The sequence below is a fragment of the Papilio machaon genome, chromosome 8 (genome assembly GCF_912999745.1).
Source record: "Papilio machaon chromosome 8, ilPapMach1.1, whole genome shotgun sequence".
Taxonomy (NCBI): Eukaryota; Metazoa; Arthropoda; class Insecta; order Lepidoptera; family Papilionidae; genus Papilio; species Papilio machaon.
Window position 1 is genome coordinate 1366000 of NC_059993.1, and position 25282 is coordinate 1391281.

General features: G+C 33.8%; 2 protein-coding genes across 2 annotated transcripts in view; both read right to left on the reverse strand.

Moving 5' to 3' along the window:
• Positions 1-2332: 2332 nt before the first annotated feature.
• LOC106717835 (ubiquitin thioesterase OTU1) lies at positions 2333-5040 on the reverse strand. Its single transcript, XM_014511759.2, has 4 exons — positions 4512-5040; positions 4006-4178; positions 3256-3414; positions 2333-2689 (listed from the first exon to the last, which is right to left on the reverse strand). Exons 1-4 carry the CDS (start codon positions 4897-4899, stop codon positions 2480-2482), a joined length of 930 nt encoding a protein of 309 aa, XP_014367245.2. The 5' UTR covers positions 4900-5040; the 3' UTR covers positions 2333-2479.
• Positions 5041-6537: 1497 nt separating this feature from the next.
• Positions 6538-25282, reverse strand: part of LOC106717936 (tolloid-like protein 1) — a 37170-nt gene continuing 18425 nt past the window's right edge. Inside the window, exons 3-19 of the mRNA XM_045678869.1 lie at positions 24627-25195; positions 24039-24342; positions 23584-23810; positions 23145-23323; positions 19310-19540; positions 18793-18933; positions 12766-12969; positions 11609-11721; positions 10646-10794; positions 10140-10345; positions 9507-9682; positions 9064-9192; positions 8283-8509; positions 7904-8018; positions 7596-7776; positions 7138-7388; positions 6538-6987 (exon numbers count right to left, since the gene is read on the reverse strand). Coding sequence (XP_045534825.1) covers positions 6748-6987; positions 7138-7388; positions 7596-7776; positions 7904-8018; positions 8283-8509; positions 9064-9192; positions 9507-9682; positions 10140-10345; positions 10646-10794; positions 11609-11721; positions 12766-12969; positions 18793-18933; positions 19310-19540; positions 23145-23323; positions 23584-23810; positions 24039-24342; positions 24627-25195 — 3642 coding nt within the window. The 3' untranslated portion in view covers positions 6538-6747. The remainder of the gene's footprint in view (positions 6988-7137; positions 7389-7595; positions 7777-7903; positions 8019-8282; positions 8510-9063; positions 9193-9506; positions 9683-10139; positions 10346-10645; positions 10795-11608; positions 11722-12765; positions 12970-18792; positions 18934-19309; positions 19541-23144; positions 23324-23583; positions 23811-24038; positions 24343-24626; positions 25196-25282) is intronic.

The following is a 25282-nucleotide window of genomic DNA, read 5'->3' on the forward strand; positions in this document are numbered from 1 at the left end:
TTTTAAGAACCTCCACCAAAGGACAGGTTAAAAAAAAAATCTTAAAAGGTCGCTCAGAATTTTTGAAAAATTCCAAAATTGTCGAAAATCAGATGTTTTTTTGTTTTAATTTTTTTCTCTCGTCATGTCATCTTTTTAAGTGTAAAATAATATAAAGATTCTGAAAATTTGACGTCAAAATTTTATTTTCTAAAGGTCGCTCCGAATTTTTATAAATTTCTCTTTTAAAAAGATATAAAGTATTTACCTTGGAAATTTATAAAAATTCGGAGCGACCTTTAGAAAATAAAATTTTGACGTCAAATTTTCAGAATCTTTATATTATTTTACACTTAAAAAGATGACATGACGAGAGAAAAAAAATTAGAACAAAAAAAGTCTGATTTTCGGCAATTTTGGAATTTTTCAAAAATTCTGAGCGACCTTTTAAGAATTTTTTTTTAACCTGTCCTTTGGTGGAGGTTCTTAAAACATAGTAAACTCACATATTTTCACACGAGAATCGAAAAAAACAAAAATTTTATTTTTTTGGGCCACCCTAGTGTATATGTTCAAATATTTTTGGAGTTTTCTAATATTCAGATATTAAAAAAAATACTCGAGATAAAAAAACGTAGGACGGAAAAAAACAAGTAATGCCATAATTAAATATTCAAAATAAAACTTTAACTTTAAAATTGACAAAAAAAAATTCTTGATATTTAAAACGTTAAAACATTATAACCCAGAATGATTACGTAGTTGCACATAGTGCGACAAATTTTTCTAACCTGAAAAGAGAAACTTAAATAGCCAATATAGCATGTATTTCTATGCCTAAAAAAAATTCTGATAAAATTAACCGCAATAACAGTGCCACTTCCACCAGGCTAGATTAGATTATAAGACAAAAAAAAATATTTTGTCAAAAAAAAAATTAACGTTTAGTTCATTTCAAATGTACAATAATTTCGAGATTGTGTTAAATATAATTCATATTTCCACAGGTGGGCACAGTTAATCGAAAAGTTAACTTCGTTAATCGTTAATTCGTTAATTAAAAATTTAACTTCGTTAATCGTTAAAGCGTTAAATTCTCGAAAATTTAACGCAAGTTAAAGTTAATCGTTAACAGTTAACCATACCAAAATTATACATACTAAATTCACACTTATTGCGGCGACACTTGTTTAAAATATTAATTTGATTATTTTAATTATAAAAATTATTTTTTATTAATATAATATTAATCTTAATTCTATAAAACATTAGTATTAGAGACAAGTATGAATGCTTTATATTATATTTCATTACGAGTGCGGAAAGCCTGTCATTGCAAAGTGTTCCGACAAATGTCTACCCGACCACTGGTGCAGCCGAAGGTGAGGGTTGACAGTTGGCACAAGTTGTGATGACAGTTCCGCCCATGTACTAAACAACTATTTTAATACAGTTTCGAAAAAATGAAGCAATTTAATATAATAATAAAAACACAATAAACTCAACTAACTAAAATGTTTGGAAAATAGCGCCAACCGCAATAGAATATAAACAGAGATTTTTTTGTTTTCTTCACCCATTCTGGGTAGGCAAAGGGAACTATGCCCAAACAGCCAAGTCTTCAATAGATTATTTTTATTGATATGAAATGAAAATGAAATTTAATGAGATGAAATAAAATGAAACCAACCTAATTCATAGAATCAAATCATTAAATCTGATATTGTAACAAATTAGGAGCTTCTTTTTAGAAATATTTGCATGAATCATAAAAACTTCAATGATTTTTTTTTGTAAAATCTTCGTGGTTGGTTTTACTTTTCCAAACGCACGAGTTTGGAAAAGTAAAGAAAAAACACGAGTAAAAAAGTGTTTTTAATACAGTTGCTCAAAAAGTGACGTATTGCAGGGACGAAGAGCGTTCGGAATGTGGGCTATTACATACTCGTGCTTTTATATACTCGTTATGAAATTTACTATTTTGAACCTTCTTTTGTTTTGGTCCTGTTGGTCACGTCTTTCCCGGACGCTCTGATGCATCACACTTGCACGCGAACTTCACATATATCAATTATCAACTCGTTCGTTCACCATTCGAGTTGCCGACAGTCGCCCAACATAGTTGAACTTACGAGCGTAGCGTGGCGGGTAATTTAAACAAAATGACAGCACGTCTCAAGTTTCTAATTTAACGATTAACGGACTTTTATTAACGGAAGTTGAGTTTAACGGAAGTTAACAAAAGCGTTAACACTTTTTGAAGTTAACTTAAAAGTTAATCCGTTAAGCAAAATGTTAACTTCGTTAATTAACGATTAACGGATTAACGAGTTAATGCCCAGCTCTGCATATTTCCAAGCTATAAAAAGTCACTTTAAGACGAGTAATTAACAAATCCATTTTTAACTGTCAAATTTATTTGTGACATTTGACCATAGATATTTAGTGTTGCCAGCAATAAAATGAATCATTAATCTACATTATGAGAATACAGACGGTGCTAGAATTCTCCAAAGTTTGTGTGTTTAGTTTCTTTCGCGTGACGTTGAGCCTCAACTTGTCCCGTGAGGAATTTATTGCAGACAAGGCATTTTAGCGTGAATTTGTTGAGGTCAGTGAACTGACGCGAGGATTTAGCCTCATGAGCTAATTGTTCCGCCTCTCTATATATTTCCATGTCCTCAGAAGGGAATATTGTTTGGACACCTCCCTGAAATAATATTACAAAGATATGAAGCATTACATAGTTGCTAGATGCCAGTAACAACATGAGTTGCAGGAATTGACCGGCCCGTCCGGTGAAATATCACGACCACAAAGAAGACAGACGTGAAATGGAAGAAATTCCGAGTTTCATCTGATGAGTGTGGTGATGGAGGATTAATTTTAGTCCTCTTTCCCTTCCCACTCGTTTTTTTAAAGGAAATAAAGGGAAGTGAAATGGATTTGACGAAGGCGGGAATGCATAGGAAGGATTAATATTCTCTTTCTGTCAGTTCACTCCTGTATCTATTTATGGGTAGCGATCGCTTCGCTATTTCGGCTAATTCAGTTGGCCACTCTCTCGTTTACCACCGTATGATTAAAAAAAACTGTTTACTGTTTTCAGTTTATTTTCATTATTGAGTAAGCTAGCCCTTGAACACAATTCCACCTGATGAAATTACAGTTGGTAAATAAAGCATCTGATTTTTACCGCATTCTTACAGCATTTTACTAATTCCCTTAATTTAATAGGTGTTTTTCAAAAGCTAATACTTTCAAAATTATACTTACATCAGATTGTTCCAAGTAAAGAGGGTCATAGTGTACTCCATCAAACAACAGAAACACTCTCTGTCCATAATTCTTATCTTCACCAAATCTATTAATTATTGCATTTAATGTATCCACAACCGCCATTTCAATTCCATAGAAACGAGATAATATAGCCACCTAAAATATTAAATAAATTATCATTTACGTCTATAATTATTCTAAACCAAGATCAAATATTGTCATCTTATACTTAGTTTCATTGCAATTTAACTTAATTTCAATAAATTAAATTATATTGCAAATTAGTAAATTTTCTTAATATCGTCAAACCTGGATAAGTGAGAATTGAGTAAGTAAGAAACCTCTGAAAAGAAATGAGAGTCATTGTGATGAACCGATGAACAACCTACATAAGCAAGAAACTCGGAAAAGACGGCTCTATAAGCAAAAAATGTTGCACTCCCTAGGACTCTTCATTATCTAGGTTTGGCTGTATAATGGAGACATAATAATTTGCTCAACCTATTTCAAAATATTCAAAACTTGTTTCATTCAATTACATAACTTATCTTAAATAACAAGCAGTTATATAACACTAAAGCAAAGATATTCATTCTTCTAATAAAATTATTATTACTAGTTTTGTTAAATCATTTAGACTTGTTGACCTTTTGATTTGACGCCAAAAGGATTTTATGATACTAATATTAACTTGCAAATGGGTTGATATTACTAAAAGCATCAATAAAAAAATTAAATAATGTATACCTCAATAGCACCACCCCAGGAGCTCGGCTGCTGAATCCAGGCACAATAATCTGCATTGGGCTGACCGAGCACTCCTTCATTGTAAGTCTCACGATCACTCGCCACTTCCATTGCTATAATCTGTCGCATTAAAGTGTGGACACTAGTATCCACATTACCATTTAGTACAAAACCTGTAAATCCATTTCAATGTAATAAATACAAACGTATTTGATAATTTCTTTTTAAAGAATCAATGTTAAGTAAATTGCATTATATGCTTATGTAACACACTTGGTTGTGTAAAAATTTAGGATTCTGTATCATTGTCAGCTTATATACTTTCCAACTGAGAGGCATTGAGGAAATCATGTCAGGGGTGGCCACATTGACCTAGTGCGGTTAGGTTGATTGCACAGACAATATTGTATTCCTTTGCCAACATCTGTAGGTTAGGTTAGGTTGATTTTTATTTACCAAAAGGTTTTGTACAGTCTTCGGTAAAACGTATATTTTTAATAACTTACCTATGCTAGTAAATAAACAAGAGTTATCTGGAGGGACTACTTTTTTCATTAGAATACCTGGTCGACATGACCCTATAGTCTCATGAGATGCTACACCGTTTTCTAGAGGCTTCTCTGGTTCATTTTTTTGCACATTTTCTTGAACTTGCTTTTCTTCCAAAATTAAAGTTTCACCTGTCTTCAAACCAATTTCATTTAACTTTTTGTTGTCATTGCTAATGTCGAGAGGTTTTGGTGGATAACCAAATAACACGTGAATTCTTTCTATACCAACGTCCGATAAACTAGAGAGAAATATTTTCAATTCGCCCACTGTACTTTCAGAGGTCAAATCTTTTAAAACATGCTGACCATCCTTATTTTTAATCTTTAAAGCTATCGCAGCCATTTGTGTATAGTGAAATTGATTAATTACTATTAGATTTAAAAAATGTGGCTATTCGTCAGAAACTTTGTAACAAAAAGGAAATCACATAAATAAATAACATTACGTATGAACTCTTTCTGACGTGACACAAGTATAGTTAATAAAATCATGACACTGACAGATTGACAGTTTCAATTTGAACTGTTTGAAAGTTTTTTATCAATGTTACCAGTCACCAATAAAGACATAGACAACTATCAATGTTACCATTGGTGAACATGAATTTTGCTAGAAAATATTTCGAAACAAAAGTGTGTTTCCTCTGCATGGACATGTATAAAAACATATTTTTGTTCGTCTCATTTTCTTTAAAATAAGAGTTAATTTTTTCCAGAAATGTTTGGGCCATGAAAACAAAAATAATGATATGAAACACGTGGTCTTAGTTTCCTAACAATCGTGAATACGTAATTGTTTGACCGTGTTTTAGATGAAATATTTTTATTAACAGCGATTGAACACAGTAAAACATCTGTTGGCGGCACCAGGATGTACACGGCATCTTAGTAGACTAGTCTTTTATAAAGTTAGTTTTAAATGAAAGACAAGTATTTTTTTCTGGTTTAATAAAAATAATATTATGTAACCTTTCTACATATAAATAAGTTCTACATTATAAAACACTAACTTAAATAAACTATAACTAGGTAAGTATCAAGTTTTGGCACAATAATCGTAACTATCTAAACATTTTACAAAATGCTAATCTTAGAATTGGTACCAATTTCAATTCATAATTCAATTCTATCTTTATGAACGTCACTACGATTGCTGAATATAACTTACTTTACTAAAAGTATAACATGGTCGTTTTAATTTAATTTTACAATTGTTATTATTGATTAATTGGATTTACATCACCTATCACATAAATAAAAAGCTGAAATGTAAAATTATTTTATATGGCAATTAAATTATGAACGTTAGCCTATACGTACTTATTCATTTTCCATTTAAATACATGTAATCAATATTACAAACTTGCCAAACTTATCTTTTGTGTTTATTTACAAAAGATATAATGTGATATGAGTTTCAATACTTAGCATTTAAAAAGTTATTATTTATGTATTGTCATTTTTAATTATATTCTATAGCTTTATAGCTCCTTACACACTTACGATATAAAGTCAATTAGGATATAAAAGTGAATTATGGTAATGCACTATTATAGTAGAAAATGTTAGTCAATTCGAATAAGTACACAGGATTGTAATTTATTTTTTAAATAAAATCTATTATGTTTAACGGGATTAAGTAAAAAATAAATGATTTATGGCACATAAATGTAACGAAAGAAGTTTCTTTGGTTTATAAAGGTGTACTTGGTATGGCACGAAATAAACATCATGTTATCACTATGATCTAAATGACTGAGTATTTTTGGTAACCGCTAACAGAATTAAGTATTACACCTAAGTTTCCTTAAAAAATAATTTATTTACATTTTAAATCAGTCAAATAAACCAATCCCAAAAACCTTGTTATGCAAAACGTATTCTCAAAATATACGACCACTTGTAACCTTCCGGAATTTTACTTAATTCCTAAAAATTTATAAAACAAACTATGGAATGAAATAAATTAACCTATATGAAGTAAATAATATCGGAAGGTTTTTTATTTTTCAATCACTTCTCTCCTTTAAAAACTTGGCAATGTCAGAATAGTCGGCGGTTTAGAAATGTTTAATACGGCAGCATTATTATTTGTCAAGAAAATCGATTACATTGCGCCGTTTTCCGATTTTAATCGATTACTATTGCGATGCGGCCGCCGATGTCTCGGATGTCTCTTCATCGGCCACCGTCACGTTGGCCGTCTCACGAACCTCGGCAAAGGAGCTCGCATGCCGCGCCTGCCCACTACCAAAGGAGGCATACGTTCATCTTCTTCTTCAATTTCTCCTCCTTCAGAACTATCCTCTTCGCTCCACAATTCAGGTTTAACCGCTTGATAAGATGCCGAAAAGCCTTTGAAAACTATCGAATCATCTGTTCGGAATTTTACAAGTAATGCTTCTGTTGTGGACACTATCTCTGGTGGAGTCTGTATAAAATAAATTAAGATGAGAAGTTAATATTATTATTATTTTAGAAAAACATATATTTCGAAAAATAATTATTGTGATTTGCAATAAACTAATAAATATATCAAGCGTTTTATATTTTTTGTCGAATTATGGCTGAACGTCTTTACCTTTGTCCCACAGAAGCTGCCATAGTCGCCCGCGCTGCCCTCTAGCCCGCCATAAACTTGTACAAAGTCATAACCGCAGTTGACTTCTGGCTCCAACTCGAATGTCAAAAAGGTTAGCTTCACGAAATGGCCCATTGGCGCTACAATACTCCAGTCGCAGTTCGCCCGCGACTCGTAAGAGTCGTGTCCGTATCGTGCATGTGAGTAGAGATGCTTTACTGTCTCTGTAGCTGACAGATAGCCACCACAAGCTAGAAAGAACAAAAAATATAAAACAGATTCTGTAAGATGACAAATAAAACTTATTACGGTTTAGTGTCCATAAAGAACAATAGCACAAATTTGTACTTTTGGTTAGATTTTTTTGTTGACATATTTCCTGATATTGTTGATAAATATCAGTTACGTACACTAATTCATATCAAATGCGTATTTTTGTATTTTAATTAACTATATACCAGTGGAATATGTCGCAAGGAATCCCTTCCTCTGTACGGAGGCGTCAGACTTGAAGACGACGTACATCTGGTTCTGTGAGGCGACGACGGGGTGCGGCAGTTTGGCGCCGCAGAAACGACCGAGAGTCTTCTCGTCAGCTGACGCTCCGTCGTATATCGACACGTGGTCGTATGTACATTCCTAACACGTAAAAAATATTATTATGAATGACTTTGACTTTAAGCTTGAATCGATTTTCGATATAAAGAGATTGTTGTTATTGTGTAATGAGATAAGTCACATTATATGAAATTAATGTTACATATACCTGATGTGACTCCAGTTCGAATACGTTGAAAATGAGTTTAATGCGGTGACCAGGTGTGGTGGAGAACTGCCAAACACAGTCTTTCCTTGATGGATACGTGTCAGGATAATTTGGACTGGAAATAATCATTAATTATATTAGTCACAAGTTTTTCATAATGCTGATGTAACTGTGATATAACTTTGTAGAGGTTCTTCGTACGTCTAGATGATGGCTTTAACCTCAATATGATTGCAGTTAATAGAAACTACATTGATTCCTTATACAATATGTATAGTTGACACTAGACTGTTGGAAATATGCCTTTTTCTGCACAGGAAATAACTACATTATTAAATTAATCTGTTTCAACTTCAAAAGTAGACAAAAGTGTGGGTACCTGAATATAGTTCCGTGTGGCAGCGTGATGTCGTACTTGCAGCCGCCCTCCTTGCAGTCGCGGCGGTTGTGATGCAGCGCAAAGCCGCTGTGGCAGGCGCACTCGAAGCCGCCCAGCGTGTTGCGGCACTCGTGCTGGCACCCGCCATTGTTCTCCGCGCACTCGTCCACGTCCATGTAATACGTCGCCGCGAACCCGGAGTGATGCACCGATGTGTCTGATGTAAACTGACATACAAGAAATTCTACTTATAGGTAACTATTTTTTTTTTAAGAGAAGGGGTCGCGAACACCGAAGTGATCATCGACGCCCATGGACATCCGCAACACTAGGAGAATCACAGATGCGTTGCCGGCCTTTGAGATGGTGTTACGCTCGCTTCTTGAAGGACCCTAAGTCGTAGTGGTTTGGAAATACCGCCGAGGACAGACCATTCCACAACGCGGCCGTGCGCGGCAAGAAATTTCGCGAGAACCGCACTGTTGTGGAATGCCAGCCGTCCAGATGGTATGGATGGTACCTGGTGGTCTAAACTTAGGTATAGTATATTTCATTACAAGTAGGAAAAGCATGTCATTGCAAAGAGTTTTGACAAATTTCTACAGTTTGGGTTGACAATCGTACGAGAACGCATGAGTTCAGAAAAGGTCTACTTCCTTGTAATACGCCACTTTTTGAGCAACTGTATTACAAATATATATTACATGACATGGGCATTGCATTTATTGACACTTGCTCTTGTTGGAATGTGAATAGGTAGTCAATAGTTAACGCAGTTTACCTGCACACGCAGCACATTGCCGTCGGAGGTGACAGGTGGCGGCAGCGCGGAGCCGCAGAAGGCGCCGTGACGTCGCAGCACCTCGTCCCCGAGACGCGAGTGCACTGTCACACTGTCGTACTCACATTCCTGAAATAAATACATACAGATTATATTATGTAATGGGTTTTCACTGTTGTAATACCTATAAGACAATGTTGCCATCCTTCTCATTGACTTTGAAAAGAATAAAGACAGTAAAGTGTTCCGAAAATTGAAATTCACGCTATACATATATAGTTATTTATATAGAACTGAAAGTAAAAGAATTATACACTGGGGATCTCTATATTTGTCATTATTTTCTTCTTTCGAAATGTCTACTCTAGGTACGCTAACATGTAACTTCACAAGACACTATACTGGTTTTTCGTATTCTTTGACATAAACATTCATGACTTTACCTGATGATACATATTGTTGGTGCCCTCTAGATCAAAGTGTGTAAAATTGAGTGTGATGCGATGCTGCGAAGGTGCCACTATCTCCCACAGACAGTTCTTCGACGGCGGGTACAAGTCGGGGAACGAAGGAGACGTTATAGTTCCATTCGGACCGTACAGTACGCCGCCACACGCATCTGGAAATCAATGGATGCTACAATTCCTATGCCAAATATCAGAGAAGGTCAAAAATAATGACGAAGATAAACATATCTTCATCGGAACCTAGAAAAATGTTAATGGAAAGAAGTGGCAAAAGTTTAATTTATAAAAATACCTATATTAATAGTTAACAAAATCCTTACCATTGTCGTATGACATCAGATAAGGCTTAAGACTCTCAAATGATAAGCTACGCTTAACTTACGATATATCAGTTAAGGTGAAGTATCAACATTTAAATAAAGTAGAGTTGGTAACAGTCAGGCGGCCGGCCTTAAAACTTAAGCCAAAACTTTAAGGTTTATAAAACCTTGTGTGCCGACCCCATGTGATTGAGAAAAGCTAGGAAGATGATCAACATGTAAGTAAATGGGTCTGGTTTTAAATTCAGGTTTTATTGTTAGAAACGATTTTAGAAGCATGTATACTAACTCTCACACTTCTTGCCATCCGAGTGGAGTTCGTAGCCAATATCACAGGCACACTCGTAGCCCCCCAGCGTGTTAACACAGGAGTGGCTGCAGCCGTGGTCGATGGAGGCACACTCGTCGAATTCCTTCATAAATGTCGCTGAGAAGCCTGCCTTCTGCACAGAGCTATCCGACTCGAAGATCACCAGCAACTTGTTAGAGGTGGACCTGTATTTGTTTCACCAGGTTATAGATTTTTAAAGTTTAACAAACTGAGAGTTAATTTGCCACTGACAAAGAAATAAGTGCAGTTTTCTCACGCTAAATCTACACTTAAGAAGAAAGCTTGAAGACACTGAATGTAGCAGAGACAGAGAGAGAAAGGTATGGTTAAAAATCGAAGGAAAAAGATAGACATAACCTTTTCATTGAAGACATCTATTGCCTTTTTGGGCATCAATTAAAGATGGATGGTATGCGAAAGGTAATATTGTTTAAGAAAGAATAATAACATCAGTTTCATTTTACCTGATATCAGGCGGTATCTTGTGTCCGCAGAACATACCGATGAGGGGACTATCCATTGAGTCCCCATCTCTAACCTTCACCTTGTCGTAGTTACAGGTATCGTGGTTCTCTACCTCGAACGAATGGAAACGCAACGCCACTTGATAATCCTAATAAAATAGAAACAAATTAAGAATATGAGTAAACATAGAATTGGAGTTAAAAAAAAACAATGTTGTGAACTAGAAAAGATGTAAAGGTTAAAAAGTGTATGGGTTAAAAGGTGTAAAGCTTAAAAGGTGTATGGGTTAAAAGGTGTAAGGTAAAAAGGTGTAAAGGTTAAAAGGTGTAAAGGTTATAAGGTGTAAAGGGTCAGTTTAATCTACAGAATATGGAGGGACAGCAAAATACATGAAAGAGTTGTTTTTATCTTATTTTCAAAGTGACATGAAGGGAAAAGTTCGATGCACTTTCAGTACTAGAAGAAATAAGCAATATAGTGGATGAAACTACAAATAGCAGACTGATTGGCATACAATTAAGTCTTTAATGAATTAAATATTTTGAAAATGAAACTGGATTTTTGCAATAATGGACTAGGATAAAGATGAATGCTTTTTGACACATGTTCTGATGTTTAGCAGCTTTAACGAAGTGATCTGTTTCTCTAATAGCATTCTTACCGATGTGTTGGAATCGGACTGCATGTAAACAATTCATCGGAAACGTTTTGATATTGTTTTCTAATATTATCATTAATTACTTAAACAAACATGTTTACAGACGCAGAAAGCGAGCGCGCGTAACGCGTGTTTTTTTTTTATTAAAATTTAACATTTGCTTCAAAGCGAAAAAAGCGACTCTACCACTACGCTTATTCATAGCGTAGTGTGATTTTACACTAAGCTTGCAGTATGCTTGCTCACAGTCGGCGGCTCTGTTAATTGTTTGTGTAAAAGATACCTTATTATGTTAGATACTGACCTGTGGTACAGAAAGTCTCCAGATACAAAGTTTGTTTGGTTGATAGTCATCAGGATAGTTGGGGGACTCCAAGTGACCATTGTTATCTACTTCTATATCACCACCACACACCGCTGTAAATAATTTGAATTTTATCATCCATTGTAGATAAACTTTTAAGAGAAATAGCGATACACAAAATATATGTATTTTTTTATTTTCTAAGGCTGCCGGCTGCTAAGGCCGCTTGAAATGGTGAAGCCACCGCTGTTACCTAATTTTAATCGACGGAGTAGGAACGCACTGGGAGATAATGATTCCTCTTCCTATGCGTTCCCTCCTTCTTCAAATCTACCTTCCCTTTCCTTCCTTTCCTTATAAGAAAAGGGTGGGAAGGGAAAGAGGACTAAAATCAGACCACTTCACTCTACTTCACATTACTTCTAATTCACGTAAATTGTTGTTTCCATTGTATACAAGGAAAGTCTTTTTAACGGAAGGTTTTATGAAGAATGTGCAGCATAGAGATGAATGAATGTCCAAAGATGTTGCTTTTAATAACGATTCTTTTTATTTCCACAATAAAATCAAATAGAATTTTGATATCCATATGAAAGGAAATTCCGAAGGCATTAACTCAAATATATGAAGACATGAAAACATTAATGTTGCAAGATATTGAAGAACTTACAGATAAATCTCATTTATACGATATTTTGTAATATTTGATCACGTTTTCCCCAATCTTTAGGTCGAGGGGAATAAGTCATGATAATCGAGTTTTCGTTGATTGATTCGAGGGTCGATTTATTAAATTACTGAACCAATTTGGGACTAAGTAAGTTGAGACAATTATATTTTTGTGTTAGGCACTTTTCGAAGGAAATTTTAAACAGGAAAACAATTAAGTTATTATAAAACTATGTATTCTGGCCTTATCCTACTAAGGTGGGGTCGGCGTAGAAGGTTTTATAAACTTTAATGTTATGGCTTAATTATTACGGACAACCGCCTGCTTGTTGCCAACCCTAATTGAGGGGAATACATCAAAATGAAATATTCATTTCTTAAATAAATGAAATCAACTGTTGAATAAAAGAAAAATGTACTCTCCAAGGCTTAGCGGGTAGAAGAGTACTCGACGTGCTAAATTTAGTGTCGTATAAATTCACACTTACCCTCATAATGTGCTCTGAATCCTCTATGGGGTTTGGGTCTCAGTCCCGGCTGGTATACCACAGTGAGTCGGGAGCCTGTAGATCTCATCATAGGCCCCTTGCCGGCGCCGCAGATCCGTCCAAGTACTGGTGCGTTTGGTAGATACCCGTCACGTACCTCCACCCACTCGGAACGGCAACCGTCAGACTTGTGGATGTCGATTTCTAGAATTTTATTAGTGATTTCTTATATTTAGGCAATTTTTATATTTTAACTATACTACATTTATACGTATTTTTCACCTATTTTCAATTTGTACCCATGAATAGTAAAGTGCTCGAAACTTCTCTCGAAAATCTTTATATTTATTTGCGAAAAGAAGATAAATGTATTCGAATTGTAATTTTTTAAATGTTCTTCTCAATAGTATAACTTGATATTTTTGGGGTAGACTTGCACAATATCTCAATTAGCATTTATTTCAACGTAATTTAGGGGCATTATCAGATAACTGATAGTGCCACTTTTTTATTAACGTCTTTCTACATATCTATATATCTATAGTACATCACGCAAAGAACAATTAATATAACAAACTATTGAATATTTATATTTTAATGACAAAACTACAATCTATTCTGCTTTAGTTCATTTGGTAGTAAGTTCCGCAGTGTGTTACAATTCTAAAAGAATATTTTCTGTTCATTAAATTGATCTTGAACAAAAGTTTAAGAGGCATTGAGTAATCACGTCAACTAATTTCGTTTAACACTGCCACACTTAAAGTTGTTTAATGTTTCCTGAAGCGTGCCCTCAGTGTGGACTAAACGACTGAGTTCGGATAAAAGAATAAAATTAAATAAAAGAAGATTTAACGAATTAATTCGATAAATTTGTATCGTGGCGGGTGGCCGCTGATTAATAGCGTTAAAGTTAAACAACCGCACTCGCCGCCCTGGGCCGGGCGCAGTCACCGGCGAATATTTATGACTACGCTTTCGGACCGCAAGTATACAATGACCCTTCTACCCCGCCGGTCGCCTGAACAAATACACGCATCACAAAGGCTATCGGTCAGCACAATGGCTCTAATTACACTGGCCGCGCCCGACGGGAAACCGATGCCCACTAATATCGCGAATTCGAGTACAAAGTTATTGCTTTCAGCTCTCGTATAGCTCTAGCGAACGCTAGGCTAGAAATTAGAATGGTAAAACATCTTAGTGTACATTTCTCCTTAGAATTGGTTTGGTAACAATTATGTATGCTATTTAGTTGCGAGTGCGTTTATAAATTACTAGCTTTTACCCGCGACTCCGTCCGCGCGGAATAAAAATAGAAAACGGGGTAAAAATTACCCTATGTCCGTTTCCTGGTTCTAAGCTACCTGCCCACCAATTTTCAGTCAAATCGATTCAGCTGTTCTTGAGTTATAAATAGTGTAACTAACACGACTTTCTTTTATATATATAGATTTTATAAAGGTTATTTTCTTTAAATATTAAGGTTTCGAATAAAATAAGACTTGAATTTTAGAATAAAGATAGGTAAATATTATCGGAGTCGTATTTAAAGTACAATTGTAAAATGATCCTTCCGCTTACTCAGTGATTTCAGTCTTTAAAGGCATTACAAAGAGCACGGGTCAGGTCAGAGAGGTCTCATTATAGTGGCCAGATTTCTACTAATGCTTTGTCGGACAGAACTAATGGTGCAAAGCTCAGTTGAAAGTTTTTTCTTCCTAGATATCTTTTATCATATGATTTAACTTAAAGTTCAAAATATTTCATACTAAAATATGTAAGTATATTTATTTTACAACATGATATATAAAACAAAATTGCTCTTACCGGTGGTTTCTGAGACGGAAATCTCTGTATTATGTCGTCATCCCTTTCATTATTTTTGACAAAACAGAGCTAACATCTTTTAAACTGAGATTTTGGTCTCAGAACCCCACTATTAGAGAATGTTAAATATCGCAGTTAACGCTGCAGCGTCATTTGAATGCTTTTAAATTATCTAAAAAAAATTGTAACAACAATTGATACTTATTTCTGTTAAAAAAACTCAAATAACACTGGTTTCTAATAAGTATACCGTCATTGAAGATTGTGATCCTTTTGTTTGGCTTCGGTTTTGTGAAATGTTAAATTGTAACAATTAATTACGTGTTCAATTCTAGTGACAGGTCGTTATTTAGAGTCTCCGAACACGCCCAATGATTCAAGAATCATTAATCACTTGATGAATTCTTTGACTTAAATGTTTGGAATGATTTATGGCGATATCAATAGATGTTTAAATATAAATTGTTTATGTGAAAAAAGCTATACTCGTGATTTAAGAAACCTGAAAATAGTCTTTATAACTTGAAATTCATTAAGTCGAAAAAAAAATGCCGTTCCGTTTCAATGAACCGTCAAATACTCAGTATCTCAAATTATATGGACTTTGTAATTCGAACAAAATGTTCTTACCTGCATCATTATCATTAGTGATTATAGTCCATAACACGTGTTATAAAAATAAGACAATGAAATTCGAAGTTAGTAAAAATAATGACGTCTTACTAGGAATTCCCATGTTAAGTCAAAGACTTAATAAGTCGATGTGTTTTTCCCGAAATGTCTTAATTCTACTTTACTTAGTGTATTAACTATATACCACCTTTGTTAACCATCATATTAATTGTAAGTTGTTCACCGAAGTTAACTGAAAATTAATTAAATTCAATGATAATAATTTAAAATAAGCGTCAACGAAAAATATTAAACAATAAATTTGAATTTACAATTTACATTTACAATCCTATTAACGTTATTCAAATAAGACAGGCAAATTGTCTGCTTTAATGTTGTGAACAGAATCGGTTTCGCAAGTCGACGTGTTGTCACAATTAATTAAGTTTTCGTCAACAGATACAGACTATAAATTAAATTAATTACGTAATATATGCGATTCATTTCATTATAATAAACATAGCAGGATGACAGATACGTTTAAACAACCTTTTATTACGTCACGTTAACGCGTAGCACTTCTACGTGTTACGTAGGCATGGCGTAGCACAATTTGTAGCAGTACTTATGAATTTGTTTTATAATTTTTTTTATTGGTTTATTACAAAGCTTACTGCATAATGAATTGATAACATTTTATCTGCTTTCTATTTGGAATATAAATCACATGAAGTTAGTGAACTATTCTAAAAAGATTTCAAAGACTATTTCTAACTTGACTTAACTACCTTAATAATTCCGCAATTAAAATACTGGTTAGGGGAAAATACCTTTTAGAACAAATTTTATTCATTAGTCATTCGTTATCATGTTTAATCAAGAGCTTTAACAATGCTCTCCGGTTGGCTTTATTGTTTCAAGTGGATTTAATGGAAATGCTCTACTTAAATGTTAAAGGAATTCATTAAAATAAATTAGAAATCATGTAACTTTGTAATTGAGCTTAATTTTTAAATTTATTATTTGGAAATTACATGCTTTTGTTTGAGTATTAAATAGATTTCGAACTAAATTTGAAAAAGTTAATTTTAAGTAATGACATATTCATTTTATAAACTGACTTATTTTTTGGATAAATTTGGGTATGAAAAGTTTCTTCAATCCTTATTCAAGATACTTACGTGTTCTATAATTTGTATTGGATATAAATGTGTCTTAATATATTGAAAATTGAATCTTAATATCGCAAGCTAATGGAATCTAACGAATGGCAATCGAAAAATTTTAATTGCAATCTTACTAGTCTATCTTAGTAATATTATAATTATAAATGAGAATGTTTAGATGGATGGATGTTTGGTTGAAGGTATCTCCGGTACGACTCAATGAATCTTGATGAAATTTAGAACAGATGTAGAACATAGTTTGGAAGAACATATACATCTTATTCAGTTTTTTATTTTTAATTCTAGACGGACGGAGTCACGGGCGACAGCTAGTAGTAAATATTACCAACAGTTGATACTTTCTTCGTGTATTTATTCCATTGAATTTCGGTGTAGTAATTTATGTACTTCCCGGCCGTTTGCTTCGGATGTAGAGCAAAAGTTTATTGGCAGATAAATCTTCGGAAGTGCCATTTGCACGAACATAGAGCGGTCAATGTTGCATGTGCAACATAGAAATTAGTGGCTGAAGTTAGTCGGCCAACGTTTAATGTTACGGTTATTTTGTTGTTAATAGTTACTGCAGTTGTTAACTGGTTGTGTGGTTAGTATTAACACGGTTTTAATGATTACATAAGAATTGTTAACCAAATAAATAAATTTAATAGTTATCAGTTGGGTGAAAAATGAAGGAAACGAAACCTTTAAAGGTTATAAACACATTTAATTACTCAACTACAATAAAGAGGGAAGATTTGTATTTTTGTAATGAATAAACTCAAAAACTACCACACTAATTTAAATCGTCATCCCTGATTCGATCTTCACCATTAGCATGTTGTTAAAAATGTATAAAAAATTTAATGTTAACTCGTATAAAGCCAGGACCGGCCGTAAATAAACAGTGCAGCAAAATATCAATAAATAAAAATTAAAAACATACAAACGCTTCAACATATAAATATGTATAAATTTTATTTACTCTACTAAAATCAAACGCAAAATGTCACAGAATTCAAATTGATTTCGCGTGTAAACATTGTTGAAAGGTTAGTGCGGTCTCGTACAATTAATGTGCAAAATTTAATTTTACAAATTGAATTGCAAATATCGCGTCATTGAAATTGTTCAACGTGATATAACACTTTCTGGAATTGTCAAATATGTACGGTTTAATTTAATTATAGTATATCTAATCTAATGTTGACACAGAACTATATTGGTTAGTTCAACATCCCGTAGCTACAATTAAGTACAAATGTTCTACTTTTATCACAACAGTAAATTCTAATGGAAGACATATTACTGATGATATCTAAGGTCATTAACCTTATATAAAAATTTGAATACTTCCGTCGATTTATTACGTGCGACCAGTTAAGGCACCGGAACAATACTTCACTGTCCATCAAACAATACGTTGTCTGAGAACAATTGGGCCCACAGTACATATTAACCAGCGGAACCATTTGTCAAGGATGATCGCGGACCATTTCACTTAAACGGCCCCTGTCCAAATATATTGTTTGAACGATGTAACAATGTCATTGCTGTGAGAAGGGCCACAGGCGTTATAAACGCCGCTCACATTTCATATGAATTTTTAGTAATTGGTTACGTTTAAACTATTTATTTTTGTGTTTTTAATTTTACATTGTATGCTTAAAGATCAAAAATGTAGATCCTCATATAATATGTAAAGTTTTATTCCAAATTTTTCGAAGTTTTACATTATAAATACCAAAAGTCAATGTAATAATTATTAAAAAAAAATTATAGTCACTAGAACTGTAGCTCTATAAAATAACTAAATAAATTACATTATACATATTAGTATAAAACTTCCAAATTATTAATAAAGGAAGATCGTGATAAAAGACCGTACCAATTTTAGGACACATCTGTGAAATTAGTGTGGACCCCTAATCAGGACTCGCCGAGTTTCTCTTGGAATTGGGTCGCCCTCAGCAAACACTCTGTAGTGACGCTGCTCTTTTAACAGAGAAATTTTTAAGCTCTGTTTACAATGGGTAAAATTTCAGGACCCGTGTACACAGGGCACTTAATTCGCCGCTGATGAAAACTCTACGAGATAATTAAAATTACATTTTCTAGTGAATTTGTCAATATAATTTTGATGAGCAATGGAAGTACAACAGTTACTACCAACACAACTATTTGTTGGTACATCATATGAGAAATTCAGTCTTCTGTTAGGACTAATTATTAGGACTTTGCAACAACAAGATATCAAGAAAACTAATGGTGATTTAGTACGGGCACGCTATGTCACGTATTTTATGCCTGTTCATAAATCGGACTTTATTATTTGTTTATATAAAATTCCCAATTTAAGGGAAGTTTAGTCATGTCATTGGTATTTCAAATAGACTATGTTTGCAATTTGACGGTAACTTACCAGTGATGTTGAGCACGACCCTTTCGCCGTGTGTGGCAACGATCCTCCACTCGCAGCGGTCGGGGCTTGCAGGGCCCGCCTCCGCGCCCCAGCCGGGCGAGCTAAACCACCCCGAGTTGCCCAGGAACGTCTTTCCACACTCTAATTATAGACAAAGGTAATAATTATCAGAGGTAGATATATCTTATCGTTTTGACTATTAACGCTTGTATATGTTTATCCTTTATCCTTAGTATTAAATAGTTGATAAATCAAAAACAAACAGAAATTATACTCATTCATAACTTGAATTCCGAGAAGACCTATTTCCTTTCGGTATTATGCGAATATAATCTCATTAAAGTACATTTTTTATAATACGAAAAATAAATAAATAACATTAATACTGCCCTTTTCTTCTGTTTATATTTCAATCAAGACATTTAGTATTAAATACCTTAGAAATTGTACGTAAAAATTTACCAGTTGTCTCTAATAATATAAACTTTAAGACAGTAAAATCGTTTTAAATACTCACTTGCGCATTTGTACAACAAATTAGTTTGCGCTATATCGCTAGCACTGAGTCTCACTCTCTGTCCGATCTCTGGTCTCTTCTTGCCGTGGACTTCGAGCGGCAGTATAGTATCCAAGTACGTGCCTTTACTGAATGTGTTCCTCGCATAATGCATTATAGAATCGTAGTCGTACGTCTGTCCTAATGAGTTCACTTCCTCGTATGTCAGCTTGTTGAAGTTATACTCTTGACCTGCGAATCATTATTATAGCCTCTAAGAAGGGAGTGACGAAAGAAATAAAGACCGATTTGGTGAACGAAATGTCGAGTTGCTTAAGGTCAGTGTACGATGAAGATGAAGAAATAAATGAAGAACAATACAACAGTTACAAATTCTCATTAGGTATCTTTAAAACAATTCAGTCCGGCCTAAGTTGGAGAATTCACGGAACCGTTTACACGTTCGTTTTACAACGAGATTAAACTTTATTGTGATTATGTTAAAGTTGTGGACTGTAGGACAACTGCTTTTATACCTTTGTAAGGGATTGTAAGCTTTGTTCAAGTAGATTAAAGTGGAAATTTCATTGTGTAATGCACGCTGGGACGGCAAATCGCTGGAGTATTGACATGCCCGGTTGGCATTCCAGTAATTTATGTCTCTCACTACGAACAACGACCTCGTTTGAGGTTTGCGTGTACCAAATTTCAGTATGTTTGTCATTTTGCTAATTAGTTATACCTCACGTAAGGCATTCCTTTTATCTACAGTTTGATATTTCAAGCGCTTCTAAATTTAATAGGAAATAATTTTCAGCTGTCTTAGAAATTGTACTATAGATTTGTTTAAAAAAATAATCAGTGGGATTTATTGAAACTTAAATATAAACGAGTAAAACAAACATTTTGATATTCGAATAACTTAAATGTACACAAGAAGTTATAGGACGAGATGTAAAAAAATTATGAAAAGAGAAAAATCTTGACATCTCTATCACTAACCCTACGTTTCTGAGACCAAAATCTGCGTTTGAAACATATTGTTATCTCTGTTTTATCAATGATAGTGACAAGGATGACGATATGTTCTATACTAAGATTGTGACCTCAGAAAACCACGGTAAGTATTATAAAAAATCGTGTTTTATATCAGGTTACTATTTTGTAGTATATATATTAAAAACTTTATAACTACTAACACGCATCGGAATAGGATAATTTGCAGTAAACGTAATGCAGCATAACACATGGCAATGACACAATTCATAACGGACTTGAACACCCACCCAACTGCAGTTAGTCAGTTCTTTATTGAACTATGATATAATAAGACGATGAATGATAAAACGTGATTAATTAGAAAACATTAGATGCAAGCACCTTTTAATCTTATCTATCTATCTATATATATAAAAGAAAGTCGTGTTAGTTACACTATTTATAACTCAAGAACGGCTGAATCGATTTGATTGAAAATTGGTGGGCAGGTAGCTTAGAACCAGGAAACGGACATAGGATAACTTTTACCCCGTTTTCTATTTTTTTATTCCGCGCGGACGGAGTCGCGGGTAAAAGCTAGTAGAGAATAAAAGTATGCGTTTTAAAGTCAACCTGGATTCAGTCAATCTTATTCATTGTAGTGGCTAAATGTAAACTAGTACCATCTGTTATCAATCTTCTTTATGTCGTTGTAATTTACAATTAATTACGAGAGTATAATCAATTTCGTTTTTAACTTATTCGTATAACATCTTGCACTCTTCTTCGCGCCTAAATCTGTCGTTGTTACTTTTTTTAATATCTTTTTTATTTGATTAGGTGAAGGTGTTCTCGTTGGCCAGTTATAACATTAAAATACTAAATAATATTTTTTTATATATTATGTTGTTTTAAATGTACTATCATAAATGATTGTTTTCTTTTCTTTTATCACTAAATGTAAAATTAATTTAATGATGATGATAATGGGGGAAGGGATTGGCTCCTGAAAAACAGGGCTTTGCCCTAGTTCAGGAACCAAGGCTTCCACATAATTGTGTATATGAGTGTTACAATAAAGCAGTTATTATTATTATTATTACTATTGTTATAAACAAATGTTCTAGTTAATGTCAATATTTCATTACTCTTGCGCCTATTTTATTAGCGCCATCTATTGTTCATTATTGAATGACCACTAGTAAGTAACATTAATTGAAATAGGATTGTAAGGAAAGAAGCTCTGTTTTGTAATGTAGTGTAGTTCCACTGCTAACATATTTGTACTATTGTAAAATATTTTTATTCGACTGGAAGCCTACTTTAAGTTTAAACAAGGTTATAGTCAATACCGAATCCGAAAGGTTTATTTGTTTGTATATTTATAGCTATAATAAACAAATCAAATGACCGTATGATACAATCAAACAAACTCCAAAGAGCGTATAATAGACAGGAAGGGCTCGTTACTTCCGGATGGGCTCGCACCGCTGATTGTGTGTCACGTGACCGACTGCCGTGTGGAGCACTGTTACTGTTACAAGGACTCCTATTACACCGTCTCGTAATGAATCGTAAACTGCTGTTGTTTAAATTTTAAATGCTACGTTCGTGGTTCGGGCATCTTGAAAGAATCGATACAGATGGACTAAAAAATTTAAACCTTTGCTACAATCACGCAATAGACCGTTTTATATTTTTTCTTCTGGGTCATGGGCGTGAGTTAGTTGCGCTGAACAACGACACCGGTTTTATATAGTTAATTATATATAACCATGTTTTATTACAAAGAAATAGTTTAATTTTTAGTTCTTTATTACGTGATTGTGTGAAACAACTCGGCTCACTGTAAAGTGTTGCGGCGAGCGTTGTCGGGGATTGGGGTCAAGTAGCCGTGGAAGCTCGAGACACTGGAGCCACGCATCTCACAAGCTATCACCTGATTTCACGATAAGCTGATACTTATATTACTTAAAGAATTTATTATGTACGAGATAAGAAATATGCTTTCATCTTTTTTTAAACTATTGAACTAGTTAAAGTTTTATATGTAGTTCCCAAAATGATATGAGGTTGCAAATCTTATGTGGTTTTTTTCGTTAGACCATTAACCAGATTGGCAATTAACTTCCGTACTGAAGTATTTAATGGACGTTTAAACAGTTTCTTTACATTAAGAAGAGTTTATGTGATATAGATAAGTGTACATTAAGATATTCTCTTAGTGAGGCTTCAAGTTATATAAGTTAATTTAAAAATGGATTTTAAAAAGGACATCTAAATATTAAAGACATACTAAAAGTGATTATTTTGGTGCATTTCTGTTAACTTTTTATTGATGTCATCTAAAGCAATTTTTGAATTAGCATTAACATAACGTGAGCAATTGAATTTGTAGATTAATCGCGTGATTCGGTGATCTGCAGCAGCTAAGAAGGGAATTGACTGCGCACGCGATAGTCGTTTAAATAATTTGAACCCAAATTACGCGGAATTTGGTCGGAATCCGCGCAATTTTCGTAATGACCCCTATCATTAAGGATTCGACTTTATCAACGGACGGCTTATAGCTCTTAATTTATTTTTAGTAGGTCATGTCATATTTTATCTTTCCTTTCTTGTTTCATTCTGTGACGAGACCTTTGCCTAAATAACTGGACTAAATAACGCGTAGACAATTGCATCTGCTGCACTATTATTAACACAAATCAAAGATTTGAGACTTTAATCTTTCTAAACAGATTATGTCCTAGTCCGAAACTTGTTACCTAAGCTCTATCGATTATGGCCTATAAATACTACCCAAGTGTTACCAATATGTTAATGAAAATTAACATAATAATAAAAGTCTCATAGACAAAACAAAGTCGATATTTACCGCTAAGAATATTATCCCTGATAATCTGCACGTGGTTGTCCCTATCAGGACGCGTGTGCTCGTGCCAGAAGCCCACCACGTGACCCAGCTCGTGCACCACTATGCCAAACTTGTCGCAGTTCTTGCCGATAGATATCGCCTGTGCACCACTGCCACGTTTGCCAACGAAAGAACAACATCTGTGGATGACGATGAAGATTTTGTATATAAATTTCAAAATGAATTCTACCATAGTTAAAGTTGCTCCAAAAAACAAGAAGAACGCATAAGAAAGAGGTCTATTTATAGCTACTATATCTTTAGGAATAAGTTTCTCAGTCTTTTGCTTGATATATGAGTCCAAAGAGTAATTTTCTGTAGAACAGTAGAAAGATAAATAGACTCAAGTATAATAACCAACCATCTAGAGTGTAAAAGACGCTAACTATATGATACCTACCCACACGGTCTCTCAGTGAATATAATATAATCCTTATGAAGACTGGGATCTCTTTCCACGAATTTAACGCAGGTAAAATTCTCCCAGTGCCGCATAGCTTGTTTGAAAAGAGACTTGTGGGCACCGCTGAAGTTGCCATCTATTTCGTACGGGATCACACCGTTCTCCCAGATCCTTTCTTTACGATTTGTTGCAGCCCTGGCTGTACGATGGCGACGTCTTGGTTCCTGTATGAAGTAAAATGTACACTTTGAATTGGATTTTTTTTTTTATATTTTTAATGAATAATGTTACAATGCTATGTATACAGAGTTGTTTTATTTAAACTTTATTTACATAACATAATTATAGTATTTCTCTTTCTATTCAAATATGTATTTATTGAATAGTTCAAGATGAATTTAAAGAGTTCTATTTATATTATAAAATTGTGTATAATTAATTGTAAAATGTACCTCCGTATGATTATAAAACTGACTCTCCATTGCCTCTAAGTCATCGTCGGAGTCACGAAAAAACCAGTCTTTAAATTGTTGCGTCTCAATTCTAGTTTTATTCTCTTTCGGCGGTGGATGCACTTCAAACTTCTCTTCAAATTCGTGTTCTGGTATCACTTGTTTGTACCTTGTTTCCTTTTCGTCATACTTTTTTTGGTGTCGAAAAAACTTTTTTCTCGTGTGATGTGATCCGCTCTGATTCTCTTCAGATATTTTAATGGTATTTTGACCTGTTCTTTCGCCCGATTGTATATTTCTAAGTCTATAAAAATATTATCCTTAGTTTACTTGTATTTTGTAAGCCAAGAAAATTTAAATTAAAACACTTTCACAAGAACCTTCTAATGAGAAAAAATATCTTAAGGTTTCGTATTATAATCTTTTACGAGTTAAAGAAAATATTGCCGTAGGGATTTCTTAATATTGAATTAATTAGAAAATAACCATCAATTTTATTTGCAAATAAATATTAGGTTTTTTACAATTTTTATGTCATTCAAGATAAGGTTAGAATGATAACAACATCGAAAAAGAAATCAGTTTTACCGTCTTCCGTTGCCATGACGACGTCTTCTTCGACGTCTGCGTATTTCACTTTCTTCTAATAAACTTTGCAGACTCTCAGTAGGTTTTAGCAAATCATTCGCTTCATACACTTTTTCATATAACCCTTTGATAGTTTTATTCACAATTACTTTCTCTTTATTATCATCCTCTTGTTCATTTGAAGGAATAAAACCATTAGTAGGTGCGGGTGCTATAGTTATATTTTCTGGTAAATCTTTAATCTTAATATTGTTATTCGAATCTCCAGTAATTTCTCGACTATTGCTTTGTATTTTATTTGTAACTTCATCCATTTTGTTTGACAAATTTGATAATTGAATGCTAGGAAAAAAGTCTTCTAGGTTTAAAATATTATCTGTTGATATGTTAACTACTAGAACTCCGTCTTGCTCTAAACTTTCGGATTCTGTGAGGTTATCAACAACGGATTGATTTGAAGGATTGAATTTATTTTGGTAATTATGGCTAGTGTAATTATCTAACATTTCGGGAGGAAGTATTTTACCGTTCTTTATTAAGAGTGCTTTGTCTAGCCCAGCTGGTAATACCTGAAAATATAAAATATTCTAGACGCTGTTCAAAATACCTTATTTCGCTAATGCTTAAGGAATTCTATAATCTCAATTCACTAAATT

Coding starts and splice junctions, on each gene's coding strand:
- LOC106717835 (XM_014511759.2), bottom strand. CDS start 4,899: ATGGCTGCGATAGCTTTAAAGATTAAAAATAAGGATGGTCAGCATGTT. Junction 4,179..4,511: donor TTGTTTATTTACTAGCATAG/GTAAGTTATTAA, acceptor ATGGATTTACAG/GTTTTGTACTAAATGGTAAT. Junction 3,415..4,005: donor CCTGGGGTGGTGCTATTGAG/GTATACATTATT, acceptor TTAATATTTTAG/GTGGCTATATTATCTCGTTT.